The sequence below is a fragment of the Sander lucioperca genome, chromosome 6 (genome assembly GCF_008315115.2).
Source record: "Sander lucioperca isolate FBNREF2018 chromosome 6, SLUC_FBN_1.2, whole genome shotgun sequence".
In the NCBI taxonomy this organism is placed as follows: Eukaryota; Metazoa; Chordata; class Actinopteri; order Perciformes; family Percidae; genus Sander; species Sander lucioperca.
The window spans coordinates 31512683-31539748 of NC_050178.1; the positions used below are offsets into that span (position 1 = coordinate 31512683).

The 27066-nt window shown below is 38.2% G+C and overlaps 1 protein-coding gene across 40 annotated transcripts; it reads right to left on the bottom strand.

Moving 5' to 3' along the window:
* znf740a (zinc finger protein 740a) lies at positions 1–25178 on the bottom strand. 40 transcript variants are annotated; one of them, XM_031321769.2, is made up of 21 exons: positions 24798–25172; positions 21555–21717; positions 21185–21388; positions 20098–20244; positions 19303–19423; positions 18973–19056; positions 16808–16891; positions 14785–14868; positions 14195–14278; positions 13590–13673; positions 13156–13239; positions 12327–12410; positions 10273–10356; positions 9833–9916; positions 9367–9450; positions 8846–8929; positions 8003–8086; positions 7483–7566; positions 4082–4165; positions 3548–3666; positions 1–3338 (listed from the first exon to the last, which is right to left on the bottom strand). In XM_031321769.2, the coding sequence occupies exons 2-21, from the start codon at positions 21597–21599 to the stop codon at positions 3165–3167; spliced, it is 1986 nt and encodes a 661-aa protein (XP_031177629.1). In that variant the 5' UTR covers positions 21600–21717; positions 24798–25172; the 3' UTR covers positions 1–3164. The 40 variants fall into 40 exon arrangements, with proteins under 40 accessions (XP_031177629.1, XP_035857653.1, XP_035857654.1 ...); XM_036001760.1 differs by having other exon boundaries at positions 21206–21388; positions 24798–25171; XM_036001761.1 differs by having other exon boundaries at positions 20128–20244; positions 24798–25171.
* Positions 25179–27066: the final 1888 nt, after the last annotated feature.

Consider the following 27066-nt stretch of genomic DNA (forward strand, 5'->3'; position numbering starts at 1 on the left):
TTTTTTTTTAGGAAGTTATTCTTATGCACTCATTTTCCTACACAAAATAATCAATATCAAGATCCTATCTTAACTGAGGACCATAACTCTGCATGCAAGACTAATAAAGAAAACAACTAATCTGTGATAGCTACTGTTATGCTGTTGTTCATCTAATACCATTATCAATATAATTTACTACAAATACCAGGGACTTCGTATAAGAAAGAAAACATTTTCTTGTGGTACTACTGCCTCTAAATTACCGAACATACTGGGCTCTCAACTGTACTGATCCAAATTGTTCTGTCCACCTTCTGTGTCAAGTTGAGGAGAAATAGGCTTGGTCTAAAACCTAAAATCTAGCACAGTCTGAAGGAAAAAATATCCATCTGTCTTTTTTTTTTTCCTTTCACTCCAGTGTTTACAATTTCATCAGAATAAAAAAGGTCCTCGAAACAATCAAAATGTTATGAGAAATTCTCAGACAAATAAATCCTCGGATCTGCCTGAAAAATTAAACCTCAATCTTATAAACAAATGATCTGCGACTCAAGGACTCTATTGCATTTTAACAATGAGATTGATAATACTAAAAACAATAAAAGACAAAAAAGGTATTAACAAGTGATGTCAACTATATAATGTATTGCCCATCAGCCATTTTAGTACGTGCTCGCACCAGCAGTGTCCCTTCCACATTTGGAATAGTCTTTCCAGAGCAAATGAATGTATTTCTCAAACTTGCTGCCTTTGCTGCCACTGGATTTACTTTATCTTATCAAAACACACAAACCGAATCCCATCTCTGTACACAATTAAACACCGCCGCACAACTTTTCCTTGATATCAATGGACCTTTCCTTTCCTAATTTTCCCCAATAATACTTTTGGTAAAATATTACTGAACTCAGTAATCTGCTCCTTACTTGTATTGAACACAAACATCTGTTCATCCTAGAAATCAGACACCAGATAATGCACTCTGGGATTCCATCTCCACATTAACTAAAGCTTACCTGGGCCTTTTACATTAAACAAATTAAAAAACAAACAGGGGGGAAAAAAAAAAAAAAAAACATTTTCTCGTCCCCTGAAATCAACCATGATGGGTTTTGTTACTTGCTCTGACATCAAAGAGCAGTTGTAATGTCTAGATATGTACATGTATGTTCAGCCAAATCCTCTCACCTAGCACTTACATTTCTGGCTTCAACAGAACAGTTAGGACAACGCAATCACTAGCTCACCAGTCACCGAAAGGATCAAGTTTGAGAAACTTTCTCAGCGGGAAGTGGTCAACCCGTTCTCTGCTGTCTGACCTTCAAAGACTTTCACACAGTACGATCAAAGTTCATACGTAAAAGAAATGGTTTGTTACAGTATCATTTAGTACTACAATGATTATTTGTGTATCCGCACTTACTTAAGGCTAAACCCAAGGACATGACAGACACTCATTATTACACACCAACCACATAATATTTGGATAAAAAAAAGGCAATTGTTAGTGTGTAGTAGAGTCAAGCAAGTGTTGATTCTGCTATGGCGTGCGACCAGCCATAGCACTGCAGTGGGAAACAATTTAGCACTAGACTTCTCACAAGGACTGTCAAACTGCCGGGGGCTTCACATACTGCGTTACACTGTAATCAGTAACAATGACCCAAAATATTCATTATCATCATGAAAAGACAACCTCTCTCGACAGGAGAACACATTTGTCTGTTTTAGCGCCACTGAAGCCATCAACATTCTGTAACCATGACAGCTTTAGGAAAAAAGAGAAAACAAAAAAACCATGATGATGAAAGGCTGTCTCGTCTTAAATACGTCTGATCCACAATAATAAACTGTTGAGAAAAAAGGCAAATGGAAAAAAAATAAAAATAAAGATACACACTAAGGCCACAAGATTTTGTATACCCCCGATAATCTCACAATGAGAGTATCTGTACAAACAACATAATGGGAATTCAAGTGGCCAACCTGTGCCATTTTAGATCAGAATCTATGGACAGAGCAAGGAGAGACACTTTTCTGTTACGTACTGGGGATCTCTGCGTATATATACTGTATACATACACAGCTGAACTTGCAGTAACTCTCGGTAAGTGTGGGAGGACGACTTGCCAAGGTTGCCATCCTGTGCCATTTCCTGAGTCATCAGCACATCACAGAACATGAGATCCACAGGTGATACTCCTGTGACCCAGCCTTCATGTCGTACACAGAGCCAGTCAACTGCAGGCTGCCCCTCTCATCAGCCACTTCTTGGAAGTCCTGGTTTACAGTTATGAAGCGCGGTCTGATATTACTTTTTTTTTTTTTTTTTTTTTTTTTTTTAAATAAACACAAGTTACTCAGGTTTCCTTATGATTTCACTGAAACGATGGAAGACCGTATTTGAACCCATTTCTAATGAGTTTTTTTTTTTTTGGCCCATTTTGTGCACAAAAAACAATCACCACTTAAGTCCCATAGTAAAACAATAAACATTTTCAATTATGTATACAAAGTAATCAATAAAATTGTACCTCCTAAGTTGATAAAGTCAGGGAAATCCTGTAGTTTGAATTATATTTAGATCAGATACTGCTTTAATTGAAATGTCGTAATGCTTAGCACTAAGTTAGTGACAATGGCAAGCAGGATCTGGCCTCCATGAGATGTCAGAGTGGTTTCCTTGCTTCACCTGGAAGGAAAGTTCAGTTTTATAAATTCTGACCTAAGTGAGAATCTTTTTGAGTCAAAATGGGCCACATGAGGAACAATTAGAAAGAAGCTCAAATACTTTTCTCTCACCACTTCATCCCATTTTGTTGCTAACACATCAGGATAAACAATACCCATAGCCGTTCCCGAGTACCACCAAATGCAGATATATTTGAACAATAAAAACCTTTTTTTTTTTTGTTTCAAAAATCAAATAGATTAAGTACAAAACAGGACCACTGTTCATCACAGAAAAGTCTCGTCTTTAAAAAAACAGGAAGGTAAAAGAAACAGTAAAAAGTCAACAAAACAAAAAACACAAATGTCCCTCTGTCGTTAGTAATCCCAAGACTAGAGCTGCAAGATCAGTCTGTGCTAGAGCGTGGTGTCACTCAGTACAGAGCTGAGAAGAAGAAACCCTGTGGCTTGTCCCGTCTCGGCGGTGTTGTGGATGTACGGAAGGTGGAATGTCAAACCGCCAGTCGGCCTGGAGGGGGGTGCAGGGGACTCCAGGTTTGGGGTGCGGGTGGGGGTTCTTGGGGGTATGGGCGTGGTTCGCAGCATGGCTGGTTCTCTACTTTGGCTACGCCGCGACCCTGACACAACCGCCGATGCCGCAGTAGCCGGTCTGTCCGTGAAAAGTTCTTCAAAGCACACAAATTGGACATTAGTTAGTAATTTTAAGTAATTAGTGATTCAAGTAAGTGTGTGTGTGTGTGTGTGTGTGTGTGTGTGTGTGTCTTCATATTGCACATTTAATACTTCCAAATGTGACACAAAGAATGAATTAAAACAAAACATGAATACCATAAGTTTAACATCTGGATAACTTTGCTTTAACATTTGTGCATACCTGCTGGCACCGTTCACACTGGTAAGGCTTCTCCCCACTATGGACACGCTTGTGTCTCTCAAGGTGGTAGCGCTGGATAAACCTCATATCACACATGTCACAAGCAAATGGCTTCTCTCCTGAAAGAGCACACAAATACACAGTCAATGAATCAATTTTAGCGTCTCGTACAAACAAACTGTGTTCACGTACTAATCTTTATTTGCAAACTCTATTTCCAACACTTACAAAAAGTTAGGGGGGGAAATTGCCCTATCAGTAAATTTCAACAGTGTGGTTTCAGCACCTGAAAATTGGATATTCTAAAAGGCCTTGTCATCAACTCATTATGTGTAGATCAGAGTGGAATTTTGTGTTTTCATGGCCCAGATCTACGCAACATAGTGGCCCCAAAAACTGGGGCTAGTATTTTGAGGCTGGTTCAACATCCCATCAAATGACTTGACAATCCAAACTCGAGTTTGTTGTGACCCCGTTCTGTTGGAAGCGCCAGAGCCTTTCTCAGTAATAAGGGTACGGTAAAGGAACGCATACCCGTATGAGTGAGGCTGTGTCTCTCCAGGTGGTTACGCTGAATAAACCTCATGTCACACATGGAACAAGCATACGGCTTCACCCCTACACACACAGAGCAATACATTAGCCCTACCACCCACAAGTGCAAGAAATACAACTTTCAAGCTCAAGCTAGCACTAACACTAAAATATTAACAGAGATAATAGCTCATTTCTTTGTATGTAATGTGCAATTCATTTTTTTTTTTAGAAAATATGTTGAAATATTCAGACATGCAACTAAAACCATTAGTTAAACTGTGAATAGAGTTAAGTCAGATTTTAACATAACGTGGAGTTAGACATGTCTGGTTTCAAAGCAAAAACACCAAAATCTTGTCACATTTATTCAATGTATGCTTTGTCTGAATAAACATCAGTAGCATCCTCCCTTGACACTGCAACAACTATTTCAGCATCCTCTCACCTTAAAGCTATTAAGCCTTTATTTACACCACAAAAATATTAACAAATATTAAGCAGTAATTATTTAACATTTTGAGTTTGAACCTGGATGTTATGTTTCCTAAAGCCATCATCTACTTTTAAGGATAAACAAAGATTTATTTTTTCGCAATACATTTATTATGACGCAATCAAACGCTAACATAAATACAAAATGAGTAGTATTTGGGAGTTCTGTGTTAATCTGCCGAAAAACAATTGGCTAATTCTTTCAGATTGATTTCTAGGTGACACAGCAGTACAGTATGTTTTTGTAAGGTTAGGTTCCAAGAACCCATTCGGATTTAAAAGAACTGTGGATTTGTTAAGTGTTGTGCTTTTCAGTTATGCATATTGACTTCTGAGAGCAAAGCTTTAAGCTATTGCATTTCTGTATTTATGAGTGAAAGAATCACAAATACATTGACAATATCAGCCCAAATGTGCTAGGATGGTGTTTTTTCCTTTCAACATATTTTCTGATTCCTTACTTAATTTCTTGCTAAAAATGATGCTAAGAATTGCAACTAGAACTTAATAAGATCCAGAATTCACAACTGGAATTGTAGTCTGAATCATTTAAAAATGTAACCCTAGCTAAAAGACAACATACTCAATCCTTTGCATCCACATTATAGTTCTTGAATTGCCCTCCAGTATTACTGGTATACGTAGTACAAATTAATTCAAAAGGCGGACAAACAAAAACAGCTTTTAGGAATGAACTGAATCTAACCTAACACACTGTGTAAAAATCAAACACGTGGGCCCATTTAAACCTGGTATTAACATGTGATCTTGTCTCAATTGTGCCCGAATTGTGATCAGATCTCAATATGCAAATTAGTTAGGCGGGCCTGTCAGTAGACTTACTAGCTTTTACTACTATTTGTAGCTTTTGCCTGGTTTGCTTAAGCTAGCAGAAAGACGGCAAGTAAAGTGACCTTTTTAACTTGCTAGGTGGATTTCTTTCTCAAGAATGTTGTCATGGTGTACAGATTGCATTTATCCCTGCGCCTAATGCATTAACATGCGTTTTTTCTTACAAAGATAATGAATCTAGCTCAACCGAGCTTTTAACACACAAGAGATTTACCCTATCCGCCAGCAATTCTGGAGGGCAATGTTCAATTTTTAAGTATAGGTAATGTAAGATAAAGAGTAAATACTAGTAATTGAAATGTCCTACTAACAGCAACTAACCTGAGCACCTACAGTGAGGAAAATAAGTATTTGAACACCCTGCTATTTTGCAAGTTCTCCCACTTAGAAATCATGGATGGGTCTGAAATTGTCATCGTAGGTGCATGTCCACTGTGAGAGACATAATCTAAAAAAAAAAAAATCCAGAAATCACAATATATGATTTTTTAACTATTTATTTGTATGATACAGCTGCAAATAAGTATTTGAACACCTGTCTATCAGCTAGAATTCTGACCCTCAAAGACCTGTTAGTCTGCCTTTCAAATGTCCACCTCCACTCCATTTATTATCCAAAATTCGATGCACCTGTTTGAGGTCGTTAGCTGCATAAAGACACCTGTCCACCCCATACAATCAGTAAGAATCCAACTACTAACATGGCCAAGACCAAAGAGCTGTCCAAAGACACTAGAGACAAAATTGTACACCTCCACAAGGCTGGAAAGGGCTACGGGGAAATTGCCAAGCAGCTTGGTGAAAAAAGGTCCACTGTTGGAGCAATCATTAGAAAATGGAAGAAGCTAAACATGTCAATCTCCCTCGGACTGGGGCTCCATGCAAGATCTCACCTCGTGGGGTCTCAGTGATCCTAAGAAAGGTGAGAAATCAGCCCAGAACTACACGGGAGGAGCTGGTCAATGACCTGAAAAGAGCTGGGACCACCGTTTCCAAGGTTACTGTTGGTAATACACTAAGACGTCATGGTTTGAAATCATGCATGGCACGGAAGGTTCCCCTGCTTAAACCAGCACATGTCAAGGCCCGTCTTAAGTTTGCCAATGACCATTTGGATGATCCAGAGGAGTCATGGGAGAAAGTCATGTGGTCAGATGAGACCAAAATAGAACTTTTTGGTCATAATTCCACTAACCGTGTTTGGAGGAAGAAGAATGATGAGTACCATCCCAAGAACACTACCCCTACTGTGAAGCATGGGGGTGGTAGCATCATGCTTTGGGGGTGTTTTTCTGCACATGGGACAGGGCGACTGCACTGTATTAAGGAGAGGATGACCGGGGCCATGTATTGCGAGATTTTGGGGAACAACCTCCTTCCCTCAGTTAGAGCATTGAAGATGGGTCGAGGCTGGGTCTTCCAACATGACAATGACCCGAAGCACACAGCCAGGATAACCAAGGAGTGGCTCTGTAAGAAGCATATCAAGGTTCTGGCGTGGCCTAGCCAGTCTCCAGACCTAAACCCAATAGAGAATCTTTGGAGGGAGCTCAAACTCCGTGTTTCTCAGCGACAGCCCAGAAACCTGACTGATCTAGAGAAGATCTGTGTGGAGGAGTGGGCCAAAATCCCTCCTGCAGTGTGTGCAAACCTGGTGAAAAACTACAGGAAACATTTGACCTCTGTAATTGCAAACAAAGGCTACTGTACCAAATATTAACATTGATTTTCTCAGGTGTTCAAATACTTATTTGCAGCTGTATCATACAAATAAATAGTTAAAAAAATCATACACTGATTTCTGGATTTATTTTTTAGATTATGTCTCTCACAGTGGACATGCACCTACGATGACAATTTCAGACCCCTCCATGATTTCTAAGTGGGAGAACTTGCAAAATAGCAGGGTGTTCAAATACTTATTTTCCTCACTGTACATACCAAACACATGTTCTGACTATTTGTGTAACCACACAAAGGTAACCCTCATTAGCACTATAAAGAGTAACTGGTGATCTATATAATGTGAGAAGGGCAGGTGCACGGACCCATACCCGTATGAGTGAGGCTGTGTCTCGCCAGGTGGTAGCGCTGAACAAACCTCATGTCACACATGGTGCAAGCAAAAGGTTTCACACCTAAATGCAGAGCATCAATATATTATTTTCACACAATCTATCAATCAGTGCTGTATTTTAAACATCCATTTACAATTGATGGGTTGTTAACCACTTTTCACTTGCTATGTGAAATTTTCCTAAAAAGAATGCATGTTGAGTTTTTGTTTTTTTCTCCAAATCCAATAAAGAATACATCAAACTGTCAATCAAATTTCAAATCCACAACTAAACACATCACATGAGCTGATGATGTCACAGTCCTCTATTTATTTACATGTGGAGACTTGCTTTAATGTTGCATTTACACACATAATGCAAGATAGACTTGATCAAGACAAATGTACAACTAGTTACTTTTACAGAATAATAGTAATTGCCTGAGACAGCTGACCCTCTAACATAATGTAGTTACAGTCTGATCTCAGTGACATGGGTAAGGTGGGCGGACGCATACCCATATGAGTGAGGCTGTGTCTCGCCAGGTGGTAGCGCTGAAAAAACCTCTTGTCACACATGGTGCAAGCATAAGGTTTCACACCTAAATGCAAAGTAGCAATATTATATTACTTTACCTCAAATTCCATTATTTATGAATAAATACCTAAGCTATTGGTTATTAACCACACGTGCCAATTCATGCAACAACAAAAATGTGTGTTTCCTTCAAGTAACACTTATAGTTTCCAACAAACAATAGGGCAACAATACAACTAACCATTTTAGCTAGATCAGCAATCAAAATGATTTTTATTCTGCCAATTGTATTCTGAAGAATTACAATTACAATCAGTGAGCACTGCAAGCAATGCCTTTACCTTTGTGTGCCTCATGTTAACAGCTTTTTTATTAAAGTAGGATGTAAATCATGCTAACGATTAACAGAGTATTTTGTTTTATCTGTGTCTTTAAAAGCACATTTCAATGTGAAAACATAACACCAGCATACATTTTAAGCAATTGGGCATTTCACCACTAGTGATTGTCTATTACTGAAGAGCTGATGAATTAAGATCATTTTCTGAAAAAAAAACTGTGGTAAGCAAAAAGGCAAACAGTTTTAAAAGCACAGGATGGGGCCAAATGTGTCAGTATTGCTGGCTTTTACAGCCTTTCTAGCTCATTTTCCTTAAAATAGTACTAAATGTTCTAGAGGGCATCAATTATTGTCATTCTAAGTTTTACACACAGCTACTAAAATGAGACATCTGTTGAAACTGTTAACGCTGCTATTAACACAATAAAGATTATGTAATAATGGCCTACAAAATGTGAGAAGGGCAGGTGCACTGACGCATACCCGTATGAGTGAGGCTGTGTCTCGCCAGGTGGTAACGCTGAACAAACCTCATGTCACACATGGTGCAAGCAAAAGGTTTCACACCTAAACGCAGAGCATTATGGTATTATTTTCAGACTTTGTATTTTTTTGTGTTCACAAGCCATCAATAAGCAATATACTTGAAATATCTATTCAGAATTGATGGGTTGTTAACCACTGTTTTTTCAATCGTTTTGTAATGTCCTTTTTAGGATATTAAATCTGGCTTTTCTTCCAAATCCAATAAAGAATATATCAAACTGTATGAACCAATTCTCAAATCCACAACTTAACACATCACATGAGCTGATGATGTTGCAGTCCTGTATTTCTTTACACATTAAGAGTTGCTTTAATGTTGTATAACACATAATGTAGGGTAGGCTTGATAAAGAAATTGTTTAAAAAGAGTACTGATAACTACCTTAGATGGCTGACTCTGTATCTAACATAATTACAGCCTAATCTCAGTGACATGGGTAAGGTGGGCGGACGCATACCCATATGAGTGAGGCTGTGTCTCGCCAGGTGGTAGCGCTGAAAAAACCTCTTGTCACACATGGTGCAAGCATAAGGTTTCACACCTAAATGCAAAGTAGCAATATTATATTACTTTGCCTCACTTTTCATTTTTTAAATCCAGGAATTAATATATACACTATTGGTTATTAACCACACAATTGCCAATTCATGCAAAAACACAAATATTTTCTTTAAAATGCTTTTATCCATTTCATAGTTTTGTAGTTACTAACACACATTCAAAAAAACTAATGATTTGCAGTTATCCTGCTTAACTGATAATGTCTAACATCAACAGACTAGGAAACCTCGTTAAAACTTCATACTCAATACTGACATTTCCCTTAAATGCAACAGGCGTATGTCTGAAGTGAGGTAACAAAATTGAATGTCCACGCTGATTTCTAACAGTAAATGTCATGGGCACGGTGCACGGACCCATACCCGTATGAGTGAGGCTGTGTCTCGCCAGGTGGTAACGCTGAAAAAACTTCATGTCACACATGGTGCAAGCATAAGGTTTCACACCTAAACGCAGAGCATCAAGAGAATTATTTTTGTGTCTCTGCCACCAGGATAAATAATATAAATCTGTAACCCTATTTTATAAACTTCTGGACTAAATTGATATCGGTGGTTAATAACCAATGTCATTTCTCTGAAATTACTCACAAAAAAAGGAACATTAGGCTTTAATAAGATGCTTGTTTCAAATTACAAAATACCCAGAGAGGATCTAAAATCCAATACAACACATGAGATGATGTCATCTGCAATTACATTTGAATAATTTGTGTATAAATACAGATATATGAGACTAGATCAAGCATACAGGTTTGAAACATCCTAATCTTGTGACTGGATTAAGATTGGCTGACGCATACCCATATGAGTGAGGCTGTGTCTTGCCAGGTGGTAGCGCTGAAAAAACCTCTTGTCACACATGGTGCAAGCGTACGGCTTCACCCCTATACACACAAAGTACCAACTTTAGCATAAAACACTCAACTGCCAAAAATAATCGACGTTAAACTTTACTAATTGCTTAGTAAAGTTTGGTCGCACTTATCAGCGCTTTGTTTACACTGGAAATTCCAGTATGCTTCAAATATCGGCTATTCCAATTGGAAATGACATTTTTACATCTGTTTAAGTTGTAACAACTGTAACTGCTAAAGGTCTAATGTGAAAATTTGAATTAAATAAATTGGGGGAAATTAAAGTATCCTGTGTAGAAAGCTAAATAAGATAAACTTATTTTGAAACCTAAAAACCTACAAAATGACGATTAAATGTATTGAGGCGAAACCAAAGTCCCTAGTGGGCACATTCAAACTAACACAATAGCAGGTTTTTCCACACGATGCCAATAGGTGCTTGAGTTTATATAATTTCAACAGACCGCATACAGATTTCTGGAATTGGATTGGTAACGTAAATACTTGAATTTTTGTCACGCTGATCACAGAGGTTAGACAATTTTAGGCAGTTGGTAAACAACTATGCATAACACATTAAGATTGGACATTTGTTTGCAAAGCAGGTCTTACTTTAACAAAAAAACTGTTTTATATTAACGGAAAACTGCTCTGACAACCATCATACAAAACTTAGCTTGTGATTTAAGCAAAAATAAACCATTAACTCTGCTCTATCTTCAAATTTAAAAACTGTACTGTAAAAGCAGACTGACAGACAACGAAACTTAAATATTCATAACAGAGGATTATATGCCATTTCCTCCCCGTCACTTTGAATGTGAAATGACATAATGATTAACCTGGGTGAGCGGTCCGCTCTAAATTTGCACATTTTGATTTTTTACAAGAAAAAAAATTAATAAGAATTTTAGCCTAAATATAAAGTCCTAGTTACATCAACTGAGACCCCACTAGGCCACATTACCACATACTCATTCAGAATGTGATAGCAATTTCGATTAACTGTTCCGAAATGAATTGAGCCGTTTATACTAGGAGCCACAGCCACCAATCTGGTTCTTGCACAAATGCAGAATTGATCAGCTGTATGTTTTCCTGCAGGCGCCTGCAGCTGCTTCACGGTAGGCGCCTTCCTTGACCCAGTTTTTACAGGTCTTGCAATTTTTTGTATTTTAGATGATACACTTTTTTGGCACAGTTTGGCACAGTTTGACATTTCCTCGCACAGCTTTAATGTGTATTAATAATGTGAATATCACCTTTTTTAGACGAGGGAATGGACTGTTAAAACTTTTCTATTCGACTTCACAATAGTTTTTTTTTTATATAAATATATTAAAATTGAATAAAGAGATCTTAATGTGCAAGCCTAAGTCTGCAAGCCACAGACACTAGAAGTCTCGGAATTAAAGTGCCTATGAAATATTTTCAAATGCCCCTTCTTAGCCATTAGGCGTTACATGCATTTGTGAGAATCTGGTTGTTTATATAAAAAAAAAAAAAAAAAAAAAAAAAAAAAAAAAAAGTCAATCAATATTTTAACCTGTTATGGAATGTCTCTATATTTTCACAAGACAGATCCAGCTTTTGGACCGATTGTGAAGTCCATGCTGCATCGAGTCAAAGTAGAATACAAATGTTTAAAAGGAATCCTCTCAGTAATGTAATTTTATTTTGGCTTGCACACATCTAGGATTTAAACACAATTCAGTTTTAAGCAAAATAGCTGAATAAAACTACAAACCAAACAGTGTTGGCATTTTTGCTTCAGGGTCATCATGTCATTTCATATACAAAGTATGGGAAGAGGTTTTGTAATGCAGGTGCTTATAAAAGCTCCTTGTAGATGCTGTATGAAACATTAGCACTTGTCAATGCAGTGACAGAAAGCAATACAAACTCGAGTTTGAAGCAGCCATGTAAACATTAATGTGGGGTGCATGCATGACTAAAGTCAGAAAAAGAGACGGTCAAGATTTAAAAAAATGAGAACATACCCGTATGAGTAAGACTGTGTCTCTCCAGTTGGTAACGTTGTATAAACCTCATGTCACACATGGTACAAGCATACGGCTTCACCCCTAAACAGAGCACAAGAATGTTAGATGCATTACAAAGCACTGATGAAGTTCATGAACACCAATATTTAAAAAGGACATAATAAAATGCTTTCAGCTTCTATTGCATGCTTAATTACAGAAAAAACGCCATCAGAGACATTACACGAAAAAGAGTTTAAGAACCTGCAGACATCAAGAGCTAAGGTGCATCACCAATTAAGGAGAAACAGGCCTTACATGTTGCAGTTTGGACCAGCTTGAGTAATTTTCAGTCATCCTGCAAACAAACTGTTGATGGTGGTGAAAAAGCCATTTTACATTTCACGTTGAAGCTTTTTTAAGTTAGCCTATGTTTAAGATGCACCATTTCACTATTCCATCAGGGCAAACATTCTTGTATTTGCCTAATAAAAAAAATAGGAAATGTAGCCTTTCTCTTGACATTTTAGGTTGATGCTGCATTTAAAATACTTTTTAGTGTAATGTGCCTTTAATTGGATATGCAACATTGTACTCAAGACACATGCAATAGTACCATTACAGTGTTAATCAGAATACAAGATAACTGACAGAGTCACTTTTTCAGTGGACAGTTTTCCAACAAAGCCTACAAATTCTATTAAACATTTTTTAGAAGGGGAAATTAATTTATCAACAATGGCATAATTATGGTATTGTATATAGAGGGACTTATCAATAAAAAAAAGTGTAGGTTGTTTATATGAAAGGTTTCAAAGTGAAAGGGGAACAAATAATTCAAGCATACCAGTATGAGTGAGGCTGTGTCTTGCCAAATGGTAACGCTGGAAGAACCTCATGTCACACATGGAGCAAGCGTATGGCTTCACCCCTAAACGCATACAGTACCAAACTTTAGAAAAGTGTTCTCATGAACCATGTAAACAAAATATGTCATCTTACATACACTACTCAATGTTATGTCATTACAAGGTCTCATTTATTTTCTTGGCCAACTAGTCTCTATACATACCAGACATAAAATGTGTTATGACAATTCGAAAAGCAATTAGCAAATACAATGAGTACACCAGAAAAGAAAAGATCTACTAGTGCTTAAACTTTAACCTTTCATAATCAAGAATTATAATTTGCTTTCACAGGTAGGTGATGCCTACACACAAGGGCAAATATCTACAAATCCTGATACTGTCAAGTGAGAGGGATAAATTAAACCAATACCCGTATGGGTGAGAGTGTGTCTTGCCAGGTGGTATCTCTGGAAAAATCTCATATCACACATGGAGCAAGCATATGGCTTCACCCCTGCACACACAAAGCAAATATTTTGTAAAAACAACAGAAGAAACTGAAAAGGACACACTCACTTAAATTAGCTATCCAGACATGTCAAAAGCAGTAGCACCAGTATGATGCAACACTAAATGCATTCGCCTAACATTTTCTAATCTGTCAACATGCAAGTCATAGGGACCTCAAAGAAAATGTGTTATTGCTTAACTCAGTGTAGTTTTTCAATGCCGACATGCATTGCAAATTCAAAAAAAAGACTTGACGCAAGTCAAGGTGTAATTTACAGGCACTGCAGTTAAGTACCAATAGAGTTAACTTGGGAAAGGCTGTCCAAAAAAAGAGCCCTAAAGGGGTAAGGCAAAAACTGAAATGCACTCCTCCAGCATGCCCCAAAAGTTAAAATGGCTGGATGCTTGTTATTATAAAAACTAAACTAAAAACCAGACTAAAGTCATTCTATAAACAAAGGACAGACAAGCTTCAGTAAACTGGGTATTTGGGCTGTAATGTAGCAAAGAAGGGCGAACCCATACCCGTGTGAGTGAGGCTGTGCCTTGCCAAGTGGTAGCGTTGGAAAAATCTCATGTCACACATGGAGCAAGCGTATGGCTTCACCCCTATACAGATAAAAAGTATGTAATTATAAGCTAGAAACAGAAAAAAAATAAGTTTCAACACATAACCATCAACTCTTCCCTTAGAATGACTCTTCTATTGCTTCTACACATTATACCATCAGCCTGAGAAACAAATGCTTGTTTTGCAGTACATGGTTATGTGTATTGTGACCATGGGTGGGTAATTTCAATCAAACAAACACTCTTTAAAAATTAGGAGTAATGAAGACATTATTGCACAGAACAAAGTAGAGCATTCAGCAGGGGAAAAGCTGAAGTTGTGTACATTTAGGTGCCCAACTGTATGCATGTATTTACATCAAGAGCTAAAAATGGTAGGTTTTATATTTTACCATACATGTCTGGATACATCTTCATGTTATTGAATATTTGAAAACTGGTAGTCATTTTAGACCCTTAATCTCTGTTTACACTGCTATGAATTGAAAAGTTAAGGCACTTCTAAAACACCACTACCTAATTAGCTACGGTAAGCGGATGCATACCAGTATGAGTGAGGCTGTGTCTTGCCAGATGGTAACGTTGGAAGAACCTCATGTCACACATGGAGCAAGCGTACGGCTTCACCCCTACATACACAAAGTATCAACATATTAGCTAAGACGTTCCTTAAGCATCAAAGGGAAGCATCATTCACAGGCATTAAATCTCTAGGACCTGGCAGACATTACAAATTCCAATCAAGTTTCATGCCAATGGATGATTTGTTTTACTTCTAATTAGTAAAAGTGTCATCTGTTATGAGGAGAATCTATACATAATCTGGAGTACAATATAAAACAAAAGCTGCAACAGTATATAATCCAAGCAAATTTAAAACAAGACACACGAGTCAGCAGCAAGATAGCTAAGAAACGTCTAAGACGGTGATCACACTGGCCAGCTGAAGCAGAACCGTCAGCACACTTCTCCACCATTCACTATTACGCGTGTCGACATGTTTTAGCATTGTGGTAAGCATGTTTGTTGCAATTTATTGCAAGTTGAAATCGGATTAGCATCTATATAGGCACATTAATTCAATGTATGGTGGCGTGACAGTGTTTGTTGCTTTGAAGTGTTACAAGCGTGCTTCTTTTCTAGCACTCATGAGCTGCCTCAACTTTCAAAAGCTTCCAATCTGACCTCCGCCACAAAATTTACAGCAGAAGCACCTGTATAAGCCACTGTGCTACTATACAATACAAATATTAATTTAAAAAGACAGGCAATTACAGCTAAAACACATGAGTTGCGCAGCCATTAATCTGCATGTAAAATAAGTGTGGACATCAAAGGACTATTCCCATAATATACCATGGCCTAAGTTAACCAGCTACTTTAATATGGCTCAGGCAGGAAGGCCTTAACTCAAACCGTTAACACACTGCAAAACATTAACTGAAAATAATCAATAATTTATTTCCAAATTGTAACTTTCTAGTAAAGCCATGAACAACCAGATTTCCCAAACGACTGAGTAAGACAGTCTCCTGAAAAACTGTGTGCGTCTGCAAAATTACACTTTTGTCCTAAATACGTTGTGACAAATCAGCCCCATATCTTATACTGTGGCTATGACACCATGTCAGTTCCCAAACATCCTACCCATGATGGATATATATAGCATCTCAATTAATAGTTGACTAACTAATGTATACTACTATGTACACAGTGTATAAACATATAGATGTATCTCTTCAGCTCTGATAGCACAATAAGCACCAGTCATCAAATAATAAAAAATAAGAAAAATATAATTATTTTAATTTTGTTGAGCAGCAATGGTACAAGAGGGATAATACACTTTGAGGGGTCCACAGGAGCTATTTTAGTTCATGTTAGGTGTTCACTTACATCTATTCATACAGCACATTACAATTAATGCCAATTAAATGGCCAATTTTGGACATTATCAACAGCAAGCCATTCTGTGTGAGGGAGGTGTTGATTCAACCCTGCAGTAATTCAACTGTTGATGGACTGCAAAAAGAGTTTTTTTAATATTTTGTCCACCCAATTCAACAAAATATGTATACCATTCTTAACAGTAGGATTTATTGCAGGGCTTTTTATATTAGATTGGATTATACTGATGCATTATACTGTATATGTATTATTATTTCTATGGGTTGCTGTTACTATTTTGCTTATAGTTCAGTGTACTATAGATATTTTATTACTCTGAACAGATCAGGATCGCCTAATATTGGGTAAGGAATAACCTTTTTATAATATGCCAAATGTAATACTACAGGACTGTTTAAACATTCTGTTGCATTTAAAAAGGTCAACAGTATATATAAAGGTCACTGTTGGATTTTTACAAGATTTTTTTCTGATCAACTCCTAAAAGGTTGTTTTGGGCCTGCATGTTTGCTTATATGTTGTTTGTGAGGTTGTAGGGTTGTTCAGACTGTATGTTTTTGTTCTCATGCTTCTCTTGAATGAGAAATATTTAACTCAATGAGACTACCTGATTAAATAAAGTTTCTTAACTTGAACTGGGTACGGTAAATGGACGCATACCCGTATGAGTGAGTCTGTGTCTCTCCAGGTGGTAACGCTGGAAAAACCTCATGTCACACATGGAACAAGCGTACGGCTTCACCCCTACACACACAGAGCATAAAATTATTAGCTATTCAGTCTATTAAATAAGCGAAAATGTGCAAAAGAAAATCAGAAAATGTATTACGTGGAAAACAGAAAGAACAGATGCAGTATTGCCACAAAGAGCAACTGCTTACTCAAGCTACTGGGTCAATATTAGTTTACCATTGATGCATTTCTTTTGGTGAATACTGTGGCAGTGGTCACCGACTTTGAAAAACGATTAGGTTGGAAGTTGACTTACCCACAGTGCATACTTCTTTAACAATGAAAAACAAAGAATTGTGTGAAAGGGTGCAACGCAAATATTCACACTATGCAAATGTTTTAAACTAAAGTCCTCAATTTTCAGTTTATATAAACAATTAAGAACATAGTCCTTTGATGTCCATGCAGTTACTTTCACTAACAAAGTAATAATTACATACAGAAATTTCTAAAACTAAATCTTGCATGTGCAATCTTTTTTGCGGCCTGTTCTTTGAGGCTTTCACACTGGGGTCCACAAGTTTGAGTCCACTTTAAAGTCCACTATCAAAAAGTCTTGTTTACAGTTTGTTGTAATCATTGTGCAATATAATTGATTTGATTGATTTTATCAGTTGTTTCAATAATATCTTATTTAGTAGTGATGCAAGACATGCACATAGAAAAGTCACAAACATCTGAACATCCAAACAGTAGCACAATTATTATTGTATAGTGAGAATTACTTTGGTTTTTCAACAGAGAATACCATATGTTGACAAAATTAATATGGTTGCCTTTGAGTCGCTACTACTAGGGCTTTAATGTTGAGTTTTAACTATGACATACTTTCATTTAATTTTCATTCAACATTGTTTGAATGTTGTTTTGTTTTAAAACTAGTGGTTCTCGGTTAGTAAAACTGTGGAACTGGGAATGACCGTGTTCCAGTACAAGTCGAAAAACCAAGATGGACGCCTCCACGAACCCTTTTGTTGTGCTTCCTCTACCAGCAATATTAGTTCTAGCCAGGTTAACCATTGTTCGCAATATTAGTTGATAACAATGCATTACGCTGTATTTTTGCGCATACAAACACCGCAGCAACACGTTCACAGAAAGAAGTAGGACAGTACTGTGTACGACGATTTAATGAGACACAAATTAGACCGAAATAGAATTGGTCCGCTCCTGAACTGAAAGGGACTGCACACTGGAAAGATTTTCTAAAGTCAAATCATCCCAACCAAGATGTGGCAGACTTTAATAATAAAGCTACCACCAGTAGGCTTCAACACAAGTGCTTGTTGGTCGAACAGCATGGGGAGTCAGATGTGATCTGTTGTACTTGTGACCACAACCAGCTGTAATCTAGCACTGCCCAAAAGTGCATTGTGGAATGTTGATCTGCACAAGATGTTTACAGAGCATGCAGCAGACTGGCAGGATTATTAGCCTGGGTGGAGTAGTTACTCTTTAAAGTGACTACACCATGTGAAGACCAGTGTATCAAGCTGACATGTCTGCAGGACCCAACAGCATTTGTATGAACACCACAAATTCAAATGAACAAAAGAAACTCCTATTTGACTCGTTAAAAACAATTTAACGACAACAAAACAGGTCAAGCCAAACAAAGTCAAAGCATCACAGTTGAAAAGCGGATTTTTTTTTTTTTTTTTTTACAGACAAATCAAAGTTTGAATTTGCAAAAAGAGTTTATGATGGTCACAAGAGAGGCTTTCTCCCTCCACAGACACCAGAGCTCAACTGCACTTAGAATTCTGGAGAAAAATCTAAAATAATATGGATTCTCAAATCCTGCAAACATTTCTACTGATGCCAGTCAAAATTTATGGTATAATGGACATCCGAAAAGGAACATTTTGAAACAACAGTTTTTAATAGTGGACTCAGGACTATTGGACCGTACTGTTATTACATTACCTTATGTACATTTTCCCTGGTGTTGGGGGAGGGGGGAAAGGGGTGGCTTTGTTGGAAATTACTGTCCACAGACAAAATTAACCCTGAGCATCTGTCCATTGATTCAAGTGACAGACTACAGATGTAGTCTGATTTATGTAATATGGGTACGGTTAAAGGACGCATACCCGTGTGAATGAGGCTGTGTCTCTCCAGGTGGTAACGCTGAATAAACCTCATGTCACATACGGCACAAGCATACGGCTTCTCCCCTAAACCGAAGAGCACCAATTTTAGTCAAAGTCCTCACAGATACCACCAGTTAGCTGTGAGGCAAAAGCTAGTACCAAACAAGGTTTTTAAGCAGGCCATTGCAAAACCTTACAGTTGCTGCACACTCCTAGATTCATTGCAACTCAAACTTTCAGGGCCTCTTTCAACAAATGATTCATCTAATCAGGCATTAAAAGCTGTTTTGGCTTAACTGTAAACCCGAGTTGTTCTAAGCGTGACCCTACCTGTATGAATGAGGATGTGTCTCTTCAGGTGGTATCCACTTCTAAATGCTCCGTAACAGTGATCACAAATAAAGTTTTTCTGCACTTTGGATGATGGACCATTCTCATCTCCACCTGTGCCCTAATGAGGACAGTAAGAATAATGGTTCAACATTTGTTTCAAATGCCAGTTGAACAGTGCACTAATAATACAAACAGATACAGTGCATTTTACCACAAACACAATGGTATAGTTAAACTGTCAAACATACCCACCCACAACTGGTCAGAACTTGATGAAAACCTAAAATTCCTGTGAAATTTCAAAATATGTAAGGCCTAAGATTTATATTAACTCTAAAGACTTTGCACAAATTCCTATTTTTTCATGTAAACTTTTTTAATGGCTTATGATTTCTAAAACTCCAATTATCTTTAGTATGCAAGTACGTTTTTTTTTCTTAACTACATGTGATTAACATTTGAATTGACAACCCTTCTAATGGCCTAATGCCCTCATGTTACTGCTCCCCCTGTTATGCACACAACTGCAGTTATTGTGCTCTGCTCCACTCTGCTCCCCTCCCCCTCTTTCCTCTCTAGAGATCCTCCACCCCCTCCACATCTTCCCTGAACTCCTCCCCCCACCCCCACCCAAACAAAATGTGCTCACATGAACGCTCCAACTGAGGCACACTTGAATAAAGTTAAAGGCTTTTACAAAAACGTGTGCACACACCTAACGTTGCATTTTTTGTAATGAGGAAAAATGAAAATGGAGAGACCCTTCCCTATTTAGCCACTACAGCCACTGACCTTCCCTCCCCTTCCTTCTTGTTCTCTCACTTTGCAGGGCGTAACTGATTTCCTGTTCTTTTTTTTCTGCTGCATGTCCTCGTTGGCCCTCATCTCTTTCTCATCCAGCAGGCGGGGAGCTTGGAATTCACCTTCCTTCCGGATAAGCTACAGAGCAAGAAAAAGTCAATTATTTCCTGATTTCAGATCTCAAACCTTTAAAAACTATAAACAGAACATCTGAACGTGACTAAAATGAAGTGATACATGTAAAGCTCTATTATATGCATTTTATTTCCAGTGGCCAGCTGAAGAAGCCAGTGTTAAATAGTGTAAGAAACTGTCATTTGTGGAGGCATGAATCCAACAGGATTGTGGAGCTTCTAAAGATGTAACTATTTGCCCCTACGGGCCGGCAACATTGCATGCACAACGTATGCGGAGCGGATGCTCAAACACTACTCTTCCACTATAATCAACGAAACTGGCGACACCGGGCTCGAGAGTAGCACGTAGGTGGCGCGCATGTGCCACAGAGATCGGCTCTACAAGTGTAAAAATAGGACAGTCTTCTATTTATATTTTTTACGTGAGATGTGTGAAGCCCTTTTACACAGAAATTGATCATAAAGTTCCTATATTTTTTAAATTAAACTACCAATATACAGGAAATGACTTAATGACTGTCTCTGTCACAGCGTATTGGGAGTTTTGTTTTGAAAGTTTCTGTTTTTATTTCTTCTTTCCATCACCTGCGTCCTTGGATAACAGCTGAAAGTAGATTGACATTTCACAGCGCTGTGCCGGCTCCAAAGACTGAAGAAATAACAATCTCAGAGCAAAAGCTCACTGCCTCACCTGTGACTCACACAATCCTACCGTACTAGCCGTGTGTGCACTGCAGGTGTAGCCAGTTACGATACATTCCACGGCACATGCGCTCTACGAACGGTCCGCATACGTTACGCATGCAGTGTAGCCAAAGCGTTATGTATAACCTTTTAACTTTTTTCCTTGCCACACTGAAATTTTCAATTTCATAAAGACTGTAAGTTTACACGCTTCACAATATTAAAAGCATAATAAAGAACCCCAATTTCCACTCTACATTTCCGAAGTGGGTCCTAACCAGGGGTGGACAGCTCATTCCGGATGGGAGGATCATATGGCTCTGGGGCGCACGATCAGGTCCCTCTCTCTGCGGTGGTCCATGGCCAAGTGGAGCCATCATTTTTTTGGGCGGAGCGGCCATGGAGCTGGCCTGCATTAGGGCCATGCTGGAGAGGACAGCCTCGCAGCCAAGCAGCCCCGCCTGCAAAAGAAAAGTAATGACGATTAACAGTTTACCAACTATGTCAAACATTTTAAAACAGTCTGCAAAAAACATTTGCCAAGCTAGTCATCAACGACAACATCCTGAGTGACACAAAACTGCAAGGAAAGTTATTTGTAACCACTTTGGTGTTCTCAAAACAAACCCATTTCATATGGTCGCGGACTGAGCTGCTGGGCAGATGTGACATTGCTGTGGTGTATGTGAGCGCAGGGACAGGGGTGGGGACAAGGTCATCCAGAGATCCGTCAGTCAGGATGGTCGGGCTGGTGGGAAGCCACACCCACCTCACTCATCTAGCATTAAAACTGAGGAAGAGGAGGATGTGGATGAAACAGACAAGCATTAAATGACAACAGCATCACTCGCTGTCTTTATCGTTACATATTCCATTTACTCCAGTTAGGATGCTTATTTACCACAATGGCATTTAAACATCACAAAATATTCTTCATTTGTACAAATAACTGTCAGCAGCTTGGTTTTTGTTGGTAGAAATTGGTCAGTATACTGAAAACAGTGGTTGTGGCCAATTTTTATGTGATTAATCATACTGTATATTTACCTAGTAGCTATAGGGTTAGGGTTAGGGGTTACGCAGATTGGCGTACGAGTCACACTATGGCGAGCGCAAAGAAAATGAGGGGGCTGAAAGACCCACCTGCGGGTTCTTGGTCAGCTACAACATCAACGGAGAGATAGGTGTGTATAGATGAGGACGGTGTGTCTACATTGCTCCACAGTTGTAGGGTAGGCCATTTGATGTAGATACATCAAACATACCAACGCACATTCAACGCATCACCCAGATGTGCCAATCACCGGGACGAGGGAAAAAACCAACAGGAGCCCCACTCCTTATCCCCACTGCTTTCAAGCAGCCTTTAGACGCAAGAGCAGAAAGGGATAAAACAATTACTGAAGCAATTGGAATTTATATTGGCAGATAGCCAAGTTGGAATTGTAACACTCCTCCTACTGCACAAGTTTTTACAATTTTAATTATTTTTTTTTACTAAATAAAATTTTAGTATTTTCAATTTCATAGATGCTTTTCAGGTTTATAGCGTGACCTGTTGCCTTTTGGGACAGTGTTTGTACAGTGTAGTACAGAAATGTTTATTTTTTTTACGAAAAATAGTATACCAACGTTGCCGCTGGACAAAATGTCCTGTACCCAGCAAGAGAGTTTTGTGTGTCTTTGACACTTGCACCGTCTGTGATGTATCCTTGTGCATTTGGGTTTTTTCCGCTGTACTGAACTCGCCCCCAAATCAGGGTATAAACCAAACCATGACTTCTGTGTACCGTTACACCACTACTGATAACATTTTGCTGTATCACTAATGTGTTTTGTGGAGCTCACCAATATTTGTAAGGGGTAGCTTTGATCCACTGTTGTAAAAACTATACACATCCCATTCTGAATACATGACCATGGAAGCAGATAAAAGCACAAGCAAACGTTGCTTTCAGTAAATCAATAAGTGAAACCAAAAAGCACATTTCTTCTTACAAATCTGGCGTCAGTTCGGATTCAGAACCTGTTATAGATACCAAACACTAACCATTAAAAGGCAATTTTACAATACATAATTACTTATTTTATATCCCACTAGTTACCTAGCTACCACTAGTCCTAATTCAAATGTCTCCACTTGCTTGCACAGCAGTAAACTGCATGCTGACAATCCAACCACAAAGCACACCTGAATGTTCTGGGTATAAATGAAGTAGTATAGTAGGTTAGTTTGTACTTGTTGAAATATAATGACAAGAGGGGACTACACAGAAATGTAAGAAAAGGGAAGAATCTGGAGAAAATCTCTACACCATGCTAGACAAGCTATAGAATAATGTATTTTTTAGTATAATAAAATATTCTTAAATGTAAGATCTTTTCACACGTTAAAATATTAAACTTATGCATTAAAAATTATATATAAAGCCATAATAATAATAATAATAATAATAAAAAAGGGTTAGCTTTGAAAGAATACAGCATATGGCAAAGAGTAGTTAACTAAAAAAAAGTAAATAATGCAAGGGGAGGAGTTATAATTTGCTAAATGCTGTACGTCTGTTTCGGTTGTTTTCATGAAAGCTGGAGAAGAGCACTCATTCCATAAAAAATGATTACATCTTTTACCTTGTTACGTACAGTAAGACTTTGGAAACAACACTTAAATCGCCAATTATTCTGTTTAGCTTAATGGGAACACATATTGGGAGTATAAGCCTAGTACCTACGTAAAATATCTATGAGAAGTGGTTGTAATTTTACATTTACTGTGGAAGGGGAATGCAAAAGCTAACATGTATTAACTGGCCTGTAAAATATAACCGTAACGTTACAGCTATATATATATATATATATATATATATATATATATATATAGCTGTAACGTTACGGCAGAATGGTCTGCACCCATGCTAATGTAACGGTAAAGCGTACATTTTGGTTGGGTTTTAACAAGTATGATAAGAGGAGACCATCAGTTTAACACGTTACTCAAACAAACACTGCTCTGTCTTGTGAAGGCTATTCAATGTTAAACGTTACGTTTTGGCTCCGTTTGTTCTTTTCTCCAACGGTGGCACAAGTTAACGGGAACGCTTGTGTTCCATTATATAGCTAGCTAGGTTAACGATAGGCAGGGATATGCTTAACGCTACGGTGCGATTAGCTAGCTAGATAGACAGCTAACGCTGCTAAGAAAATAGACAGCTAGCTAGCGTAGCGCTAACATTGGCTAACGCTAATTAAAAGACTTCAAGGCCACGTCGTATAGTTAGCTAGATTGGCTGTTGTTGTGTTGGTTGCCAGCAAATGAAATGCCTAGCTATAACATAATGTTGCTTTCAACATAAAAATGTATTTTTTTAGCACCGACTGAGCTGGCCTTCGCACTGCCACCCTAACCTTACGTTAGTTTTGCTGATGTTGAACAAGCTGGCTAATATCAGCTAACGTTAGCTGCTCGCTGGCGCCCTCGCCCACTGAAATGTTAGTAACGTTAATCCAACATTTGTTTTAGCCCGCCTGGTCATCGGTTTGATACCGTAGCATGAGTGTATATATCGTGCATATTGGATCAATACATCTTTTCACTATGATAATACAATAAGACACAAGCTCAACTGGTTCAAGACAAGATTGAGCGATAAAGACATTCGTGATGGCCGTCGTTGCAGTGACTCCCCCTCCCGATGATTAAGCTAACGTTTGTTAGCCTGCTAGCAATGGCCAACATTGACGCTGTAATATTAGGTTAATCCTTTTGCTGCCATCTCCGAGCATGAATGTTCACAAATGAAAGAGCAGACCAATGAATGCACAGTCAAAATACACCGAGCACCGAAGAAAAAATGAGAAATATGTAACTACCTTTCAGGTTCACTCGCCCGACGTTTTCAAGACCGTCTAGTTTACAAACACAGGAAACGCCACAGGATGTAACCCTCTCTCTCCCCCACACAGCAGCAAAGCTTTCTCAAGCGAAGAGAAAAGGGTCATCTTCTTCGACCAGCTCCCAGTGAAAAGAGCGCGTTGGTTTAAGTGCGGACAAAATCTGTTTGTTAATGCATTTTTATATTGTTGTGAAGATTGTACGCCTTTAAATGTTGTTGTGGGGTAGCTGGCGTGTCTGTAGCAGATTCAGACGACGACTGAAAAGACGCAGATAATAAGGAAGGAGTGGACACTAAAATGACAGAAAATAGGGATATGCAGACATATTGTGGTAGTTTTAGTGGCTCAATCCGCGGCCCCTTTGCCCTGGTTGTCTAAATTAAAAATAATTATTAATACAATATGACTGCTGTTGCTGAATCTTTTAATCTTAGACGCTCATTAATATTATGATAGCTCCTCCCAAACTGCCTTTAAACGGAGGGTTACGTCATCGTCAGACATAGGCCTAATTTATAATATTGATAAATATCTATGGTCATAGATATAATCTATGGTGTCAGTAGGCTATTGGTTTATTTTATGCGAGTTAGCTGCACTGTGCTCTTTTCCTTTTTGTGCTTATAGGGTTGCACCTGAAACTAATGTATTGGGTTAGGGTTAGGCTGTCTAATTGCTTAGTCTACTCTATAGTCGGTTCTTCATACCCATACTAGTATGGAAACATCATGCGCTCATATCCTCAACGCTGTAATAGGCTCCTTGACTGTATATTTTATGCGGCAAGTAACATTAAAGGTCCAATATATTTACTGTAATAAATCCCCAAATTATCCCATTGCGTCATCAGATATTAAGGAAACATGCTAAGTTGAAATACTGTATTTTCTGACAACAATACTAATGCCAGTATTTTCTCCTTTTGAAATTTCGGTTCCATGATGGAATTTCTGTTTGTGTTTTGGCCTGTGTGTTGTTATCAACTGCCCAGTTTGATAGCCAGGCCGGGTTGCCAGATATACTTGTAAAAATGTAAACCAGCGCGCTACAGTTGTAACGTCAGTACAGTCATGAAAGCAGCAAACAAACGAACAGGATCAACGATATAGATTCTACCCGACCATAAAAAAAAAAAAGCCATGTTTCTAACAGTTGCGTGACCAGAGATGTTACAAACCCCGGGTAAATATTGTGTATTTGAAAGATGGAGACAGCTTAGAGCCCAAAAGGACGCTCAAGTTGGCTAATTTCCTCCTGAACAGGCTAATTTATTACGGCTACAAGGGATGGGCATTTTATGTCAACATTTGTGTACTCACTGAATTATATAGCTAGAGAACCCGAGTTGGTTAATCGCAAAAACAATTGAGACACAGCCAGTAAAGTGATCCCGACTGGTCCTGGATAACGCTGCCATGCTAACCATGCTAACTGCTTTTAGCGGTTCCTATGTAATTCTAAGCCGAAAAAGTATGCCTGTCAGTTGGGTACAGAGCTCCGCGTGAGAATGGGCATTTATGACTGTCAATATAGCCAGCTACTCCGCTGTGCTGTGAAGTAATGTCTGGCTATGTGAGACAAGCGTCTAGCAACATTGTTGTGGATGCTGCGGTCTCAGCCTGGCAACCTCTGTGAACTTCGAGTCTGGGAAAGAGGGGGCAGGGGAGACGACTCTCTTCAGTATTTTGAATTTGTACTGCAGTAACTATTTTAAACACTAGCTGTCAGTATTACATATTGCACCTTTAAAATGTGGCCATGTTAGAAGTAAATTATGATTTTGTCCTCATAAATCTTCCACGAGATGTTATAGGTAAGCATTTCAACAATCCATTGGTTTATGTAAATAGTCAGAACACTGTAGCTATAGGCGACTGAAAAATAATATGAGTGATTTTGTGTTCTTTGCATTTCAACATCATTTTTAGGAACAAGAAAAGAAAAACTGATTGATTGCTGGCCAATAATTGAAGTCTAATAATAATGTACAATTATTAAAAAATATCAGTCTATTAATTTATGTGCAAAAATATGTAAAAATAGGTTAATAGCTCTACCATCTAATATAACAAGCCTTATTAGTCATGTGGACACATTATAATACTATTTCCAGTTTAAAAATAACATCACTGTTTTTTTTGAGTAAAATTAAATGTTTTGTCATATGTTGTGTATGAATCTCTATGTTTAGGTATGAAACTAAAGGTATTGTTGCATTAGGTTACGTAGAAAACTGGACATATGT

Coding starts and splice junctions, on each gene's coding strand:
- znf740a (XM_031321769.2), bottom strand. CDS start 21,599: ATGTCACATCTGCCCAGCAGCTCAGTCCGCGACCATATGAAATGG. Junction 3,667..4,081: donor ACACAGCCTCACTCATACGG/GTATGCGTTCCT, acceptor GTGCTCTTTCAG/GAGAGAAGCCATTTGCTTGT. Junction 3,339..3,547: donor AGTGTGAACGGTGCCAGCAG/GTATGCACAAAT, acceptor TGTGCTTTGAAG/AACTTTTCACGGACAGACCG.